At 38.7% G+C, this 19,465-nt stretch overlaps 2 protein-coding genes across 2 annotated transcripts in view; one reads left to right on the top strand and one right to left on the bottom strand.

The window, feature by feature from the left end:
* The window catches only part of LOC135466166 (cysteine--tRNA ligase, cytoplasmic-like), a 160,032-nt gene that overhangs the window by 9,943 nt on the left and 130,624 nt on the right, over positions 1–19,465 (top strand). The window lies entirely within an intron of this gene.
* Positions 1,833–19,465, bottom strand: part of LOC135468043 (uncharacterized) — a 60,279-nt gene continuing 42,646 nt past the window's right edge. Inside the window, exons 3-7 of the mRNA XM_064746053.1 lie at positions 18,826–18,923; positions 11,105–11,231; positions 10,462–10,635; positions 7,612–7,793; positions 1,833–5,919 (exon numbers count right to left, since the gene is read on the bottom strand). Coding sequence (XP_064602123.1) covers positions 5,647–5,919; positions 7,612–7,793; positions 10,462–10,635; positions 11,105–11,231; positions 18,826–18,923 — 854 coding nt within the window. The 3' untranslated portion in view covers positions 1,833–5,646. The remainder of the gene's footprint in view (positions 5,920–7,611; positions 7,794–10,461; positions 10,636–11,104; positions 11,232–18,825; positions 18,924–19,465) is intronic.

Raw genomic sequence — 19,465 nt, 5'->3', positions numbered from 1 at the left:
TTGTATCTTGTCCCCAATTTACTTTAGACGGGAAAAGCTCCTGATGAGGTGCTGACTGTGACTTGAATACATGTACATGCATGTGTACATATTCCACTCATGTATTTGAAGTGTGAGCTGTCTTTTCTTTCTTAATCGAAGAAATGTAATTTTTTAACCAATTACACAACTTAGGTGTATTTTGCTAACCTTGTACTTTTTTGAGATTGTCTTACAAGGCCATTTATTTACAGTGTGTGATTCAAATACCTACATTAGTGTTACCAGTCAGTAACACGATCAGCCAATTACTCTCTCTGTAAAGACAACATGACAGTTTTAATTCATATTGTCTTTTGTTGTGGAATATTCAGGTCGAGGTGATTTCAGGGGATATAATTACATACATAAATGTGACTAAAGCTAGCAAATGTAGAGTTATCTCCCCTTAATTGCACCTTGGATCTTAAACCCGTGACAAGTGATGTGTGTAGCTGCTCTAAGACAATGTTCATCTGATCATTTACCAGTGAGCATATTTTTCTTAAAATTTCTTTTGACGAAATCAGTGGATATGATGTTGATACATATAAGCATAAATAACAGCATTTAATGAAGGAGGGGAAGGCGCTTTACCCAGTATCTGCCATAAGTGGGAAGGTCTTCCAGCAACCTGCGGATGGTCGTGGGTTTCCCCCAGGCTCTGCCAGGTTTCCTCCTATCATATTGCTGCCCGCCGTTGTGTAAGTGAAATATTCTTGAGTATGGCGTGAAGCACCAATCAAATAAAAAATAAATAAATTACCCAGTATCAGCAATATCAGCAATATTATAGCCACACGCAAACAACAACCATTATGGTATATGACATCTGCCATGATCAGGTTTCTGAAATTTTTATCCACTGATTTGTGTAATATGCTTACCTACTTACTAGTAAGTGTATCTATTGTCTGTTGGAAACTTGAGACTTGGTTCTAAATGTTGAGGCATCTATATGTAGGTTTTACTGTATTTGCATTCAGGTTATTGTGATATGTGAGGAAAAGCAGCTGTCACAATATTGCTGGGTGATTAAATCACATAAAACCAAAAATACAAAATATTGTGTCATAGACCGTGATGCGTAATATTTTCAGCATTCTATCTGATGAACCTCATCGGCCTAATGCAGAGGAGCTGTGTACATCTTTTTGGCACATGAACAGTAAATAAAGACAGCCGGCACTTATGACAAAATAGTTTTTATTGCAATATTTACAGCAAGCATTATGAAAAAAAGCCTGTTGGAGTCTGCGAAACCAATTACATTTTTGATTCTGGTTTTATCTGATAGTAGTAATCAGATCTAGTGAGGCTAAATCAATGTATGTGCCAATATGGTGTACATCTCTTCCCACCAGTAGCTGCGCCAGCTATTCAGACTGAAAAAAGACTGACAACAGACTGAAAACAGACCCGCACTGGGACGTCACACCTCAGATATATATATACATGCTATCTTTGTTCCAGTGACTAAAATAAAATAAGCCTTATATTATGTCCGCTTTAAATACTTTTTGTACACAATAAAACAAATCTGTTTCAATATAATAATTATGTTCTTATCAACTTTGAAGACTCAAAAAAACATTTTGCACAGCACACGCTGACGACCTTATCAACAGATATACAATATGTCCTCGTGGTATGGTTGTCGTCCGGGCAAACATTGTCTGACGGCTGATATGTTTATTTATAAGCACACAGGTTTATGTACCCCACTGGTTTCTCTTTATGTGCAGCAGAAAAATAAATGTGTGCAAAAGTAATACCTCTCTACATAAAACGTCCACGAGTGAATTGGTGTGAATTGGTGCGTGAAACACAGAACTAAGAGATGGTACTAAAGTGAAGGCACGTAGTGTGAAGATAATGTGCCTAGAGGGGTAAGGATTTGTATAGGAGGGGAGAGAAGTGACTGGACAAAGCTTCTACGCAGCACAGACGGTTAGGGTAGTACATATACATGTATGTGTAATCAGACAAACATTTACAATGTCATAAGGTTCGAAATACAAGCACTTCTAAAAAACGCTGATCACAAAGTATCAACTTTGCCCGTGTGAGTGAACATTCTCTCATGGAATATTCTCCAAATCTATATCAATACTCTGTCTTTTGTTCACTGATGCAGGTTTCAGTAGTCTTATCCCATATCTGCCGCGTTCTGTTTTTTTGTTCACATATTTCTTCAACTGTGTCCTGTTCACAGATTCCTTCTCCTGTTGTGTTCAAAGATTCCTTCTTTTGTGTTCTGTTCACAGATTCCTTATCCTGTGTTCTGTTAACAGATTCATTTCTTTGTATTCTCTTCGCCTAATCAGTTTTTTGTGTTCTGTTCACAAATGCATTTTTCTGTGTTCTTTTCACAGACTCACACACTTTGTCCTGTTGATTATTTCAACACCCTGTTTGATACGTACATTATACATCCCAATGCCAATGGCGATATTTCTGTCATGAACACGTGACCAACTGTCCACCAATCCAAGGTGACCTAACCTGAAGGAGTCCAGGCACTAGAGCTGGTAGTTCACCTGCACACTGGAGATTAGTCAGTAAGAAGTGCATAGTTAGAGTTTCTGTACTGAAGATATATGTCAATACACAATAAAATCAGTTATTATAAATAAGATGTTGTCATTACACAACTGTGTGCAGATTGTAATATGCACATGTTGCACTGACCTGAACAGATGAACTTCTCAGGCCCTTTTTCTCTCTTCCATAGTGCATGACAGCATAGGCACCTTTTATCATAGCTGAGTGCAAAAAACAAAATAACAATAGGAAGGGGGAAAAATCTCCAGAATCTACATAATCATTTGTGCTGGTTGAAGCTGGTAGATTGTTTTCCAGGTCTTATTGATTGTGGTGGTGCACAGCACAGGGCTGAAGATGTCAGCTTGACAGGTTGCCATTGGTCCAAGCACTGTAATTGAGGTTTCCAGTTGGAGCGCCCACCACTTTAGCCCCTCACTGAAATCCCTATAAGTAATTTGCCTGCCAAGCTTGGCTGATGGGGCTCCATGCTAAGTGTGTAGGTTGCCTTGTTGGCTGGTCATGCTGCAAACCCCATCACTTCTCATAATCTTGTCCCTTCTGTCTCAACTCATTATCATGTAGCAAGGCCAGCTGTCATTAAGGGCTAATTCCTCTACATCAGAATGACATTCTCTTACCTACCTGTGAAGCACTGGGAACTCAAATACAAGAACTTCTGCTTTAAGAGGAGCATGTTTTTTTAAAGTGGGGTATTAAATAGCTAAACATTACCATGTGGATTTGGATTTTAAAAAAATGGTAATGGCTAAAGGCAGGAGTACATATGTAAGGCAGCCAATTTACACGCTAGCTGGTGTCCATCCACATCGACCCCATAGTTTGACAGAACAACGGAAATATCTTCATATGTTTCTAGTGCTAGGAATATCAATGGGGTTTTTTTTGGCTGTGGGTGAGAGGGATAAATTTCAAGCTGGTTAACATTTGCTGAATGGAAAATGTCAGCTGAAATGATGGATGCTTCAAGCTCGAGACGAGAGTAAAAATTGATATTCTGTTCTCCGCGATCTGACTCAAATCCCAGTTGGGGCAATCACCAGGGATTTTGTATCTGTTGTTAACTCCTGTTGTCAATGATACAAATGTACATTTAACATATTTTTTGTTTGGGGAAGAGGGAAGAAACATACAAGCCTTTTATCCTAATGTTTTGCAAAATTCCATATTCAATATGTTCTATTTGTAGTAAATATTGCAAGACATTAGATTCAGCTCCCCAAGATGGATGAGCTCTGGTCTCTTTGGTAATGTTTCGCTCTCTGGCTACAAAACCATCATCGTTGACTCCATTTCCTCCGTTGTCATGGCAGCAATAAGTTGATGAGCTGCAGACATTTACCATTATTGATTACATCCCTCAGTTTGATTTTAATTTTTCCGTATTCTAGTATTCCCTGAAGCTCTTGCGAACAGAGTGGGCAAACAGAACTAGGTATGATCTGTCTATCGGGGTGCATGTAGGGCATTATTGGGCCTCTGGGGGTTGTACAGTCTGACAAGCATAGACTCACTGTCTCTTGTAGAACTAGCAAGCTGTGTCCATCAGCGAAGGAGATATATGCTCTGACAGTTTCAAATTAGCTTGTAGGCAGTGACAGTATCAGTGGGGTTTGTGTGGTGTGACAGTTTTCAATGGATTCTGTGACTGGCTCGAATAGAGATGTAGACTGGGATCCTCTCAAGGAGAATTCTTCACTGCGAAAGTTTCGCATCGGGTTTTACACTGTCATAGCGATCAGCATTGAACGGTTTCAAGTGCGGTCGTACTCTATAAGCACCAGCATTGTTCCGTACACTGACTTTTTCAAACAAGGTCAGAAAATTTGTCTGAGGGGTTTACAACTTTTCAGCAAGACAGTTTTAGGGAAAGTATCAGATTTAGCAGTTTCATGAGTTTTCTGTGATAGTATTAATTATTATTGTTTATCTTTTACCTAAAAAAAGTACAGATTCATTACTTTTGACAGTGTAATATTGTAACAGTTTAAAGGTCTTGCATTTATATGAAATAATGAATGTATAGGAGTTTGGAAGAATGAGAACAGTTATCATTTCTCTAATGTCCATCGCTAATTAAACTTGATTTATAACATTCTCAATGACTGGTTTTGGATTTGATTATTAGTATGCTGGATTGTGGGAAAACCTGGTCAGAACTTGTTTGGTTAATACAGGTTGGAGATACCCATGATGACGGACATGCCATTGTCTGCAGAATCAATATCACAATGCTCTGATATAAAATAGTTCACATTATCTATTGATTGTCATATATATGTGGAGAAATAAAGTGGGCTAGGTCCTCCTGAGGCGTCTCTGTCAGCTTCCAATCCTGGGATTCACTGGTCACACCAGTCTCTTGTCTCCTGTCTGTTAGAGTACCTACTCACTGATACATTGTTTATCTCGTGTCATAAGCAATTCATATGGAGATATGGAGAGAGGGGGGGTTGGGGGGGCAGAGGGAGAGATAAGATTGCAGGCTTCCATCAGAAATCCTGAACATCTCCTCAAGTGGACACATGTTCTGGGGAAATCCGTCACGGAACTACATACAATGGAGACCCATTATTGTAATAATTTTCCTGGGCTGTTCTCGCTACTAACTGGCAGCTAGAGGTGTTTGTATATGCAATTTGTATAAGCATACTTTTGCTGTGGGATGCGTTATGGCCCGATATGAAATTCCCCATGCAACATGTAGGAGGGGCTGCGTCCTGTGTGCAGCCGTCAACATCGGGTAGCCGCAGGGCTGACTGCCGTGCTGATTACCACCATTATTTATGGCCCATGCTTGTATCATGACACTTGTACAGCCGGCAGAGGAATGGGTATAAGGTTGTTGTGCTGCTTTGCCCGCCTGTAAATCAGCACTCGCATGTCATGTCATCCAGCTAGATTGGAACTAATCAGCACAGAAAACCTGAAGTTCCAGATGGTCTTCCCTTGTCCGTCAGTCACCTAGATTAGGCTGACAGAAACACGATATTGTACAAGATCTGAAGGAAGAAGCATCGTTCCTACTCTCCTCCAGAGGCTACAGCACTTCATCCAACATTATCATAACACCAACATCAGTATCGTCAACATTATCACACAAAGGTTAGGAGTGAGAGAGTCTGAGAGCGAGATGGGCTCCTGGCTCTCTATAGCAATGTCCACTGTGGCCTGTGTCCGGCTGGTGGCCACAGTCGTGGTGGTTGGCCTGGTCACTGGTACTGTGGCGGCTGTGCACAGCATTGTGTTGGGATCACGCAGCCAGATGTGCATCCCGCTCACGCGGAACTTCTCATAGTGCATACATTTTGGTAGCTGTGTTGATCCAAAGAGAAACTGAAAAAAGGAAAAGAGAAACAAATAATCTGACATTCTGTTTTCATATACTTGTGATTGGTGACATTTTATTTTAATCTTGGCTTTATAGAACACCTGTATCATATTTTATGACTTTTGTGCACAGCAAATTGTACCTGAAGTGTTGTACAGAAAGTGAAGTCATTTCTTGACTTAATTTCTGTAAAAAAAATATACAGCTTTAAGGATCAAATCTTAAAAAAAAAAAAAACAACGCTGTGTTCCCATAATTTGTATATTGATATGGCCAAATAAATTCTGAACAGGTAATGTATTTTACAGTTATATGAGCAAAGTTCTGACAGGCCTTTCAATTTGGCAGATGAAGAGGTCCGTAGGGTATCACCAATACTACAACCCTCAGGAGTTAACCGAGTGTGGCAAACATATTGTAGTAGACCTATATATCATAGAGTCTGCTGGCCGGTGTCATAGGGTGGGGGTTATAAATGACCAGTCCATTGGCAGTCGGGCAGGCCCCTATTATCTACCATCAGTATGTTATATGCTAAAGAGCTATCTCTGCCACCTTATCCGGGCATCCTCCATTTTGTCTATTATAGTGATGGAGTATCAGACAGTTTTGATGGATGGTACGGGTCAGGGCTTAGTGAGCGGGTAGCTGATCCCTTGGGAGCTGGTCTACATACATATATACCTACCGTATCCCTAACACACACACGGTCTACTCATCCATTCTCTTTGTGTACGTTCATCCATGCGGTGTACTTATGCCCTTCCTCCCATTGTGCTGACAATCATCCTCTTGATGTTATTCGACATATACACATAATGTGCTTACGCTGATCCTCATAATGTGGTTACTCTCCTCTTCGCAATGGGCTTACACTTATCCTCACAATATGCTTTCACTTATCTTCGCAGTATGCATGATTACTGTCGTCTTCACCACGTTTTCGCTATCCATACGGTACGCTTATATACTTATCCCCCCATGTGGTAACACTATTCGTCACGATACTTTCGCTTACCTTTACAATATGTTTACATTCAAACATTCCTACCACATTTTCACAATATGCTTACTTTTGTCATCACAAAATACCTAAACTCATCCTCAAATTCCTAACAATCTGTTCACACTCATCCTAATAATATGTTTACATTCATCCTTACAACATGCTTACACTTATCATTGCACTGTGTTCACATTCATCCTTACAAGATGCTTACACTTATCATTGCAGTGTGTTGACATTCATCCTTACAACATGCTTACACTTATCATTGCAATGTGTTCACATTCATCCTTACAACGTGCTAACACTCATCATTGCAATGTCCTTGCACTAAGCACCATAGTATGCCTATGCGATCGCCAAAATGGGCTTGTACTCAATTTCATAATGTGTTGACGCTCATCCTTAACAATGAGTTTGGACTCATCCTTTACCATGAGTTTGGACTCATCCTTTACCATGAGCTTGGACTCATCCTTTACCATGAGCTTGGACTCGTCTTTACCAAATGGTTAGACTCCTCTTTACAATTTGTAAACAATCCTTACAATCGCTTTTTCATTCTCAGAATTGTAACATGTACATGTAAAATGATGCATACATTCATCTGAGTACAGCATTGGAATAAACTGACCATGTATTATAAGCTATATGTCTGCTGAGCTGTGATTCATTTTACATGTACACTCACAGGGTAAAATGTGGGTTCTAGTTTAAACCAGCTCATGTCTCCAGGAATATTTCGTTGTGAAGGATTGCCCTGGAAGGACCAGCCGAAGGCCCCTAGTTGTCCCTCTGTGTTGTACATCAGAAACACCGGGTACAGGTTTTCACATGGCATGTCCCGCGACAGGTTCATAAAGTAGTGCATTCCTGAAATGACACAAACACAAATGGCTTTAGGATCCCAGAATTCAATTCAGCAGCGTCTAGTAACATTTACACTATTTTCATATTCAAAAATAAAAAAGAAGAAGAAGAAAAAACAAAAATGAACAGCAATATTGCATTAAGGTTTTCAAATGTCTTCAAGGTTATAGGATCCCTGTACCATATTTACATCTGCAACGTAAATTATATATGCAAAATGTAAAGTTTAGTATGTAATTGTTATCTTGAATATAAATGTAGTGCTTGTTGTGTTAGTGTTAGGTATAAGTAGGCCTAAACATCCAGTGTTTTGTGCATAGAGAGTATTGAGCCAGAGATGCAAGGTATGATTATAGTACACGTAGGTAATTGATTTTCATTGTCATCATGCATAATTTAGTGCTAATCATAAAGCTCTTGCAGGGCAGGTTTTACTTAATTAGCGTTAACATGTAAAGCAATTCTAGTTTGTGTCATAATGTTTCTGGCTGTGTGATTAGCAAAGTAATGATAAATATTGGCTCCTGTAGGGTGTAGGCACTAGAATAAATAAATAAATACCAGTACAAGTAGAGATACACTTGTGGGGAGTCTCAGACTTGTTGACCAATATCACATTTCACAGAGTTTCTTTATAATAGTGATATGGGTAGTTCTGTCTGCTGCATTCATAGAGTTAAGCAGGTTAATCTTGTTTGGAAAATGTCAGAAATTGAACTTTATGAACTTTTGGTTGGAGCGTATTTCCATTTTGCTGCGTTACTGCAGAATTTTAAAATTTAAAATTAAAATACACTTAAACTACTTTTCAGAGATTTTTTTATGTGTCAAATTTTGCTTGAAATAATCAGGTGTACATTTAAATGCACTATCCTGCTAAGTTGTTCATCCACCAACCGAAGTTCAGCAAATTTGACGTGATAGTATCACAGTTCAGAAAAAGAACTACATCCAAGTTAAAGCATTCTCAGATGATTTTTATTAGCCAAATACCTAAGAGCTCCGATGTAAATTTTTTTTTGGTAATGTTTTATTTCTGTACGTCTCATGTTTTCAAAAGAAAAGTTTGGTTACAGGCATCCTGTCTTAATTCTCAAGATATAGCCTGTCATGCTAACTTCTGCTGTGACTTTGGCTAATCTTTCTCCAGCTTTTAAGCAGGCTCTCATCGTATTGGACTTTTTCTGACATCATCAGCCTTCCGTTGCTCAGAGCTTTTGCTTTCTTTCAAACAGATGCCTTTATGTCCGATGTCATGTTACAAACACTGTTGAAAAGACGTGCGTTTGATACATTTTTTCTTTCCTGTTCTCTTTATACTGTTGACTGGCTTCATTGCTCTTTGCGCTTTTATTGTTTTCTTTGTCAGTTATCTTTCCTCTCTTAGAGATTTAGTTGAACCAAAGTAGAAAAGGAGAATGATATGTTTTAATCAGGATGCTGTACATCTTGCTTTGTCAGCCATTGTATATTTCTGCCTAACCCTAGGCACAGTGCTAATTAAGAGATGGGCCAAGGTTAAACCGAGAGGATATATCAGGATTAAAAATACCTTGTCATTCACACATTTTTAAGAGCTCAAAATGAAAAAGATCAGATCAGTTTGAGCTGAAATTCTCACAAAGATGACTTTAGATGCCACACATATATTTCTAATTAGTTTTTGTATTTTACGTACTTACATGTTGCTTAACAGTTATGTAAATGGAATCTAACACATTTCACACCTGAAAACACACTGAATGACCTCAATGTTTTGTCAAGGGCATCACTGTGAAAAGCTGGAAATGTCCAACCCTGACACTAAAGCCAGTGGATGCCCTCATGTTTTATTGGTTCTTCTCTGAAATGTTTCAATTCTCCATTGCTGTATTTCTTGGCCTTAAGTGCCTGTGTTCTCATGTTTTGAGTCTGAAGTTTAACTGAGAAAGTACTCGCTGGTTGTCCTTACTTCTCCAAACATTTCCCAAAACATGAGTCAAAGAAGTTGTAAACAAAAAATCAATCAAAGAGAGCAATGGTTGCTTGCTATGAACTGCTACATGCATGACAGCTGAACGGGATGAGCAAGTTAGCTAAACTGAACATCAAAACAACTGCCAGAAATCCTAGCTGTCAGATGGAGAGGCCATGTCTAGATCAAGGCCTCTACTGAATAGCTCAATGACATATGCCATTGTTACATAGGCCAGGGGGAGGTGAGGTGTGAACCTGCTTTATAAACTACTCTTAACTACCAGATACTCTTTTGTTTTGTCTTAATTTTCTTGTTGGTGTGTTCTTTTTTTGTTTTGAAATGACCCAGAGAATTTGTGCTGTCATTTGTGAGTAAGAGAGTAAATTTGATCAAAGTCATATGTCTTGTCTGCCAGCCTATTACCAGGCAGGGGCAGTAAATGAGTGTAAGTGGATGGTGTCAAGCTCGCTTCAGTTGGAGAGGAAATGATGGCCTGCAAGTAGTGTATCAATTGCCAATGTTATTAGATGCCAAGAGTGTGGCGGTAGACTCCTGTGCAACCCTAGGGGGTGTTTTTCTGACTTTTCCAACTCCCAGCTTATAGCATGGCAGCTTTGGACCACACAAACAGTTGGGCCAGAAAAAGTCAAGAATTCCCTGGGGGTAAAAATACAAATAGACCAGTTTAGAGAATTAACCTTAGTATCTGCTTACCCATTTGGGGCATACATGTTCCTTTCACCCAGTGGGGACTCAAGTCTTTAGAGTGGAGGGGGATTTCCATGTACTCTGATTCAGCGTTCAGACCCATCTGTATAAACAGGCCTCTGCCACGCCTGGCCTTCGTATCTGTCGGATTGCATATTAGTCTCGGGTGTTTGAAATATGCTGGAAAACAAAAACAGCGGTTATAAGCCATGTCAAGACTGTGTCAGACTATGATAAATTCTGGCATAAATGCTGACTTCTGTCAACACAAATTTTCACAACTGTAACTGCTTTGGTCTGGTTGAGAGCTGATGTTTATGTCTCACAGAGCTTGACACTCAGGGAACGTTTAATATCAATACCATGTGACAGAAAAATTGAATGCAGTAAATCCCACAATATTATTTGTATGTATTTGCCATAATCTATGATTTATATACATACATGAACACAGGTGCATTTTACATGGAAGCTCATCAGAAACTTCTATTATATGTGAATTGTTTCAAACAATAATTATAATAAATGGCCGACCCATCTTTAAAAGCCAAGTTAATGAAATGAGAAATAATAAGGATTGGAGACAATGTTCCTTTTTTTAGAAATTGCACACGTGTACATGTGTTGTCATTGAGTATAAGAGATTTACCTGTGAGGGTGTACCAGGGGATTCCCCGAGAGTTCTGGCTGCCGTGTAAAAATGGGGGAATAAGGTTCGGTGGTGGTAGGGAAATTGTCTTGTTTTGGGAATTGTAACCCCACATGTTGCCCGGTATCTGGAAATGATAAGATGACTAAAACATTCAAGTTGGTCATTGCATGTGCTTGTCTTAACGATGAATTATTAAACGGAGTCTTAAGAGTAAAAAAATTCCCTTAAGAGAAAAACAGATGAGTTGCCATCTGTTTTCAAGTTCACATTCTGTATACCAGTAGTACCATTTTGTCTCAGAAAAAAGCAGGGAAAAGAAATTTGTCCAAGTGTCAAATTTTTTGTTCTTTCGGAAACTAATGAAGTAATTTTCTTCCAGTAGCCTGTATTTATGTGGAGAGGTTTGTCCAGAGTTTGGGAGTGTTCAGAAATGTAACATATCCATGAAACCAAACTGTTTAGTCTCGCCCTGTGGCATTTGTACTAAATTACCAACCGTTATTGGTGATGATGGGAAAGGAGTGAAATAGAAGCATTTAATTGGCTGGATGACCATTGTGACATAAATCATGAGTTTGGGTCTATTCACTAATGATAATGGCATCTCATTGATTTGTATTATGAGCTGGTGTTTACAGGCTGTGTGAACAGGCAGTTATAATCGTGCTCGCTGGCCTCAGTGGGTCGAAGTATGGCCCATATTCCCCTCATCCTACCTCACTAGCTGCAGGTTAACTGCCATTTACAATTCGCTTCAATTATTGAACTGTTGCGGCTGCTGTGTGAGAAACATTACTGTACTGTTCTCTTTATAAAGGGTGTAGGTATGGGATATGAGGAATGGCTCTAAAGTGTGTTTTCATACACTCTCCGTTGAGATCCCTCATCATGGGCGATAATGCATTACAGTGGCAATCAATAGCGAGATAGGGCTGATGTGTGAAGCCGACTACCTATAGACAGCCTTCCTCCCACCACTCTAGCCAGTAACCCAGCCAGCCAGTCAGCCAGCAAGCCTGCCTGCCTCTCTCAGTTTGTCTGTTGTACCTCTCCATGTCATCAGGCAGCAGCATCTAATGTTTCTCTATAGGAGGACAGAGTATCTGTTTCTATTGTCCAGAAAGCACATTGTGTGTATATGCAACATCTGGCAGAAGGTTACCATTATATAAAGTATGAAACTATTGCTGTTGCTGGGACCCAGTCGTGCTGATACTATATATTCATACGCCATATACATGGTATGACACCTGGGAGAGGAATTTAACAGTTGGCTGATTTGAGGCTATTGCCTAGATTTGTTTGGTGTATATACATATATATATATATATATATATATATACAGATACAATGTTGTAAACATGCATATATGTTTTTATGTACAAAAACGACTTTTGTTAGCAGAGGCTATTGAAGCATGTGGCAAATTAATGTATGAAGGTATATATGTATGTACACTTATACCTTATGTCAAACAAAAACATGACGAGAATTCTCAGCTCTATATTTTATTCCAACACAGCAAAGTCTGTTTGTAGAGATTTCCTTTCCACAGGTGTAAAAGTCATCATCAGCCTTGATAAGACAACATACAGAGCTGCCACAGGAAATTGGGCAAAACCAAGCACTTTGGCGCACCATCCCCCATCACGTTTTGCCTAATTAACTCCCTTTACCGACCAGTTGTTAGCCATAAGGAAAATATTTTGGAGGGGGGAAATGGGATAATAATATAGGTCTCTAGCTCTGGAACCTTGTGAACAGTCTGTATTTCTGGAACCCTATGGACAGTCTTAATTCAGATGACCTCTGTTTAGTGAAGATTCATTTCATGTCTGCCGAATAACGAGAAGGCCAGGCAGGGAAGCCCCATCAATAATACAGGGTTAATTATAACGTGGGTGATTGCTGTACCTGGACTACCAGGGGATCACATGCATTTTGCAACATCTGGCTCCTTGGCCAGGTTTTCCTTGTGTGTTTACCATGGCTATTTGAATCCTCAAATATGATTTATTAATTGCTGTATACCTGATGGGGAGCGTGCACGCATGCGTGCGTGCGTGCGTGCGTGCGTGTCACACATACAGACTCTCATGTCCTCAGGACCATGTCCATAGTCCACACATGTAAGGCTTTGTTTGTTAACAGATATCATAAATAGCTTCCTGTTCCTGCAAGTGTTACACAGCAGTTTAATAACACTGGCCTTAAGTCTAGTGTTTAAAGCTTTGATATAAAAAAATATGATGAAATTAAGTTCATTGTTTTTAATAATAGCATTTGGCTTCACACGTCATCACATTATACGCGTTCTCATCCACACTACATGTGTATTATGAGAGCTTGGATTTAGACTAATTATGTTCATCTTATTTTATATGTATTACATGTTTTTGTATGTTTATTTCTCAAAAAATAACAAAAAAATCCCTTTTATTTGATTAATAGGAATATTGGTAAATTATGCTTGTTTAAGTAAAAATATGGTTTGATGATATATTGTTTAAAGCTTCATCATATATAGATCTAGGAATAATGCACAAGCAATTTTTACAGGTATCTTTATTTGAGTAATTCATGATCAGTGTCTGTGATACATGGAAACTAATGGAACATAGTCCACATATTCTTCTTTTGATCATTCTAAAAAAGTTATATTTAAAGTTCATTTAAAGTTGGACAATTCTTTATAACAATAAACAAAATAAAATAAACAGTAAGAACTGGTAATGCTAGATTTAGAGACGCTGTGTTTTTTCACCTTCAGAGTAGAAACCTGCTTCTCTAGGTGTGCTAGAATTTTAATGATACCATCTGAAAAACATCTTCACATAAAAACCGTAGATGAAATACAAAACAAAAAGAAACATTTGAATGTAGAATTCTGAAATTTGATGTACCATTATTGATCATTCATACTGCATCAAGTCAAAATACACAGTGGGTTCTCTATATTATTGGGTTCATCAGGATGTGGATTGACATTGATGAAACAGACGATTTGATAAGACAAAGCCCTAAGGGGCTTATGGTACATGTTCTCTGATAGGTTAAGCAGGTCAGACAGCTTGGCAACCATTTTGTCAATTAGTGAAGGTGATGTTGTGGTGGAGCGGACTGTAATCTGCCCACCTGGACTTGTCCAGCAAAGGGCCGAGCAGTTGTGACAGATCACTAATGACCTGTGGGGGCTGGAATGCTACACTAGCGTCCTACTCTTCATTAGTGTGGGTTCTTCACTGTTTTGGTAATTCTAGTCTGGTCCAAAGAATGCCAGCTTTGTCTGAACACCTCATGATTAACCTTAACTTGTTAACCAAGGTCTTCAGAAGTCTGTTTGGAAAGAGAGTGGGGTGGTACAGTTGTTTTGAGGGTTTACTTTAGAAGTCATTGTGACATGGGTGTTTCACCAGTTACATATTTCCTCTGCCCCTGTTAGAATTAGCAACCTCACGGTCATAGTGTTCTGTATTGTGTTCAACTTCACCCATGTCTGAGTCACCACCCACAAAGTACCTGTATACCACCCACAGCTTGAAAGCGTGCAGATAATAACAGAGTCATTGTTTTTAACTTGACTTTTGATTTATTTGATCTGAAGAACAGTTAGTTTGGGTTTCCTTCCATTGTTTCCAGGATCAGGCAGAAATAACGAACACTCGGTTCCTAGTGGTCGACCATAACTACTGTTAACCAGTAGTCAAGAGATTCAAATCACTGCGTGTGGAGTTTAAAAAACTAAGAAATATGCTATAAGCTAGAGAAACACCGAATATATTTGAATAAAACTGAATTCTGGAGAAGACACTTCTTGTGAACTACATGGAGCGCAGGACGTCTTAATCAGTTCTGTCTGAAAGTCTGTTCTGTTTGTTTACGCCATGTACAGGCTCTAACATTTTACAAACTATATGTTTTCTTCGTTTTAAAAGTATCAGGTTTTATCCCATTTGAAGGAAAAATTTGTACATAGAATTGTCATGTATATGTCCTGTTTTTAATAATGTTGTTTGATTGATGTTAACATTGAAATACTGTTAATTAAGATATTACATTTCATATTCTTGGTTTATGTATTACTTCACTCATGTAAATAGTTAACTGGATTGAACCTGGATCCCAAGCGAAAACTCTACCGACTGAGCTACCACGGCAGACGATAATTCATAAGTTTAATGTGGTGGGACATAGAAATTAATATTACTTTGTCCTATTAATTCTGTAGGGCCAAAATTAAAATATTAAAATATTATTTGATGTTACGTGACTGACCCTTCACAAAGGGCTAGATCTTTTTTCAGATGCCAAATTTTTTATTTTATTTCATTTAATTACTTCTTTTTTTTTTCGCCTATCGTTTGAAATCTCACTCTGTTTACAGGTGACAGGTACTCTTTCAAGCTATAAAATTTGTTCTCCTGTTGTTGAGCAAAGCCGGCCTTAGAGCGACGGGTAGGACTGTACTGTATACGACACCCGTAGATCAAGATAGACCTGCCTACTGGTGAAGTGTTTTCACCCTTATCCATTTGGATACCTGTAAAATATCGTTGCCATATTTTTGATTACCATACTGAACTGACGACCTGTGTCAAAATTACTCATTTTGTGAGATAATTGCTGTAAAATGTTGTAAATCTTGTAAACATTGTGACTGTCAGTGTCTTACCACGGCAAAATGGAATTCTCCGTAATCCAGCTTTTTTCACCATGCTATACCTTAAAAACACCCCTAATTTTGCAAAATTTAATTCGGGAGAATCGTGGCTCTGGTTATAACAGGGGTGACGTGTTTATAAACACTGACAAAATGTGGGCACAGGCCTATACTTCCAAGGAGAAGTTGCTCGAGCTATATTCGTAGCCCACTTATGTTGAACCCCTAGTTTTTTTTTGTGAATTAAATTAATTCAATCATGGACTGGTACAATCACATTGATAAATTGAGACCTTACTACATCATAATACGTTCTGTAACATGATCAAAAAAGAAGATTTTTGTTTTAAACGTTATCAAAGAATCTCCAACAGAGCCCCATTGATTTTTGTGCTTATCCAATTTCACAGGTATTAAAGGCCCCCAAATGAGCCCCTTCTGTTGACATGGAAAAATACCCTTCGGGAGGTCCCAAAATTTAAAAAAAAGTTAGGTGTGTGGATAGCTTTTCAGATAAAAGAAGAATCCCCTAAATCTCACAAAGCTTGATTAAAATTAGAATATCTGGGAATATGGAGACAGATTTCTCAGTATAGATTTTATTTTACAAGGTCATGAGGTTCCACTTCACTCTGTCAAAAGTATCTGATTGACACGATTTTGGTTATATTTTCATATGCTTGCTGTACAGGACCTGAAAATGCTGGCACAAACTGATGACTTAAATTGTACTCATAAAAATGCTTAACTAATGTTGTTAGTTTCATTGTAAAGATCTAAGAATATTTATTTTGAGAATTGCCAAATATTGGGTGACATAATTTATCACTGCGTTCTGATCAGTGATCAGAAATATTGATTCTATGATTATTCTTCCCTTCTGCAAAAAAAAAAAAAAAAAGAAAACCTACCTACCCTTTTTTGTTATAAGGGGCTTGTAACATGAAGCAAACAATATTTTTTATTTTGCATAGGGTAGTTAGATATTTAAAAAAACTCAAGGTGACACAATTACAGGGCAGTTAGATCTGAAAAATCTAAGAACGACCTTGAAAAAAAGTCAATATTTCTGATATAGGGGAGTTAACATTTTGACGTCTGTGAACTGTTGGTCATGCAATTTCTTTGCGTCTATGCTCGGTTTCGGTTCTTAGCTGGAAATTGTCCGTCCTCATCTTCAGATGGGAGGGGAGCAGCTGAAGTCAAGCAGGATGGGCCTGATGGGACACATTACATTGTCTTTGTTTACACACTGAAAAACTTTGAAATTGGATCAGGGGCTGCTTTTTCCTTTACTCTTTTTTTTATCCCGGTGCCAGTTGTATTTGCTTGTTTTAGATTTGCTTGGTTTTCCTGTTTATTTGAGCTGTATGCTGGTGCTGGAGTCAGTTTGTTAGTTCCAACATGAAGGCTGTATTGTGGCTGGGTTTGGAGTTGCTTCTTGGCATCCACCAAACCTTTGGCTTTGCCTACCCATCTGGAGGTTATAGAAGTTGGCCAAGTGTTTGCTGTGCGGATTTCATCAATAACATGGCACTGGCTAGCCAGAAACTTCTAAGATCACACAAGATAACCAGGTTGCTTGTTGTTCTATGTGTACCTATTGGAAAAAGCTTCTGACCGTCAGTAAACACATTTCGGCCTGGGTTGTATCCAGTGCCCATAATGACTGGCACATTTCTGTTACTGCCAAGGAACTTTGACAGTGTCTGAAATACACCTACTCTTCTTTCTTACTGATATAAGCTGCTTTTCAATTTTTTAAACAGAGCAGATCAATGATATTCAACTTAAAAACTTGGTTTCTGTGATATTTCCAACAAGATTCATAGGGATTCCAATTTTTAGACTATTTACACATCTTTTATGAATAATTTATGGAATTATTTGCTAAATTTAAGCCTAAAGACAATTTATGGACTTTATGGCTGCCAAGACTTAACTGAACTGTATGAAATTCCTGCAAAAAAGCCTGCAGTTTACCTGGTAGTTTAAAGATATTCAGTTTAATGCAGGCTTTGCAGAGATAAATAGGTTAGAAGTGATTTCATGTGATGGGTGTCAGGCATCCGTTAGCTATTGGGCTCAAAGGACGGGCAGCCGGCAGAAAGTGGCACATGCAAGGAACATTTTCAAGGGCTGATGATGGCCAAATTGCAGGGCCTGGCATGGAAATGGCTGTCTTTGCTTGGCATGTGGGCATAATCACAGCAGAAGGGGAATTCCCCAAAAGGCTTGTCGGGTGTCAGAAATAAGAATGAAGACAGCACCGAACAAAGTTATGGCACTTATTGTCCTTTAAATGTGAGGTTATAATTGCATCATTGCGTCTTCAAGTCTGCGCTAAAGTGTGCAGCTATTACGCTGCCGGTCGGACAGCGCTTACCCCAGGTTACTATTAACGTGGTTGGGGTATCAGACACTGTAAATTGAATGAGAAGCAGGGAAGGGAGATATGCAATCAGGTGCTAATGCTGTCGTCTAATCGCTGAACTGGGACACAACCCAGCCCGGCTGTGGACAAATTCTCTGTGTAAAAATAATGGCTGCAAAGCTAATTACTGGCTATGACAATGGCTGCCATGACATGGGAATGTAATTTAATTTGAGAAATATGACCAAGGTTACAGTCATGCTGGAAGAGACTGGCAATATGATGTGAATTTTCATGTTAATAACCATGTTTTCTCATTTCGATTCTCGTAAAATGTAGGCTTGCCCGGAAATTTGAGCATTAGGAAATGTGCACCAGTTTGATAAAAAGTTACATGATTAGCTGCTCCTTCTTCCAGCAAATCACCAAGATTAAATTTATTTTGTCTGTTGATACATTTTCCACATATGCACAGACGAATATTATGACAAGAGGCCATTAAGGACAATGGACAGAAAAATGTATAGCTCTCTTTAACAGTCATTGTTTCTTCTGTTTTTAAATTTTTGTAGTCCTTGAACATATGAAACTACATTTGATCTTTCTGTCGCTACATCAATACATTCATGTCCTGTAGAGAAGCATACTCAGCGTTAATAAATAAACAAATAAATAAATACTTACAGAAGACTGTATTCCTGCTATTCGTCCATTGGAATCATAGATGGGCATTGATATTGTATCCCCATGTCTGTGGTACAAAAATCCTATATGGTTTCTAGCTGTAAACAAGAAGAAAGAACCATCATTATGCATTATGGTGATGACTATAGCTACAATATTCTTAAGTGGACATCATCACCATTTAACATTTAGTAACCATTCAGTCAATATGTTATGTCTGACCACTTCATTTAGTTATGGCAGTTGATAAAGGGACTAGACAACTCGTCGGGTAAATCTCTCTGTAAGTAAGTCTGTAATCTGGTAATGCAGATGTGTGTCATTTGGGATGTGTCGCTTGTGATCAGCGATGAGGGTTCACGTCTAGGCGATGTGTCCAAGTGGGGGGAACATCATATAATGGCCAAGGCGGCAGGGGATTCTTTGAGTCAGGCGGCAGTTGGACAGGATGAAAGTGGCTAATGTAAACGGCATTCATCTTTATCTGACAAGATCGACAAGTGATGCTTCCTGTACAAAAGCTGCACATGTAGTTTGATTAATATAATTACTATTAATCCCCCTAAAGTGGTCTGGCTAGGGTGTGATACAGGAGAAAGCCTTGTCCAGCCTCTCCCAGTACACAACCCACTTGATTTCA

This window comes from Liolophura sinensis, chromosome 6 (genome assembly GCF_032854445.1).
Source record: "Liolophura sinensis isolate JHLJ2023 chromosome 6, CUHK_Ljap_v2, whole genome shotgun sequence".
NCBI classification, from domain to species: domain Eukaryota; kingdom Metazoa; phylum Mollusca; class Polyplacophora; order Chitonida; family Chitonidae; genus Liolophura; species Liolophura sinensis.
Note: the sequence above shows the minus strand (reverse complement) of the source record. Positions and strands in the feature narration are given on the sequence as shown.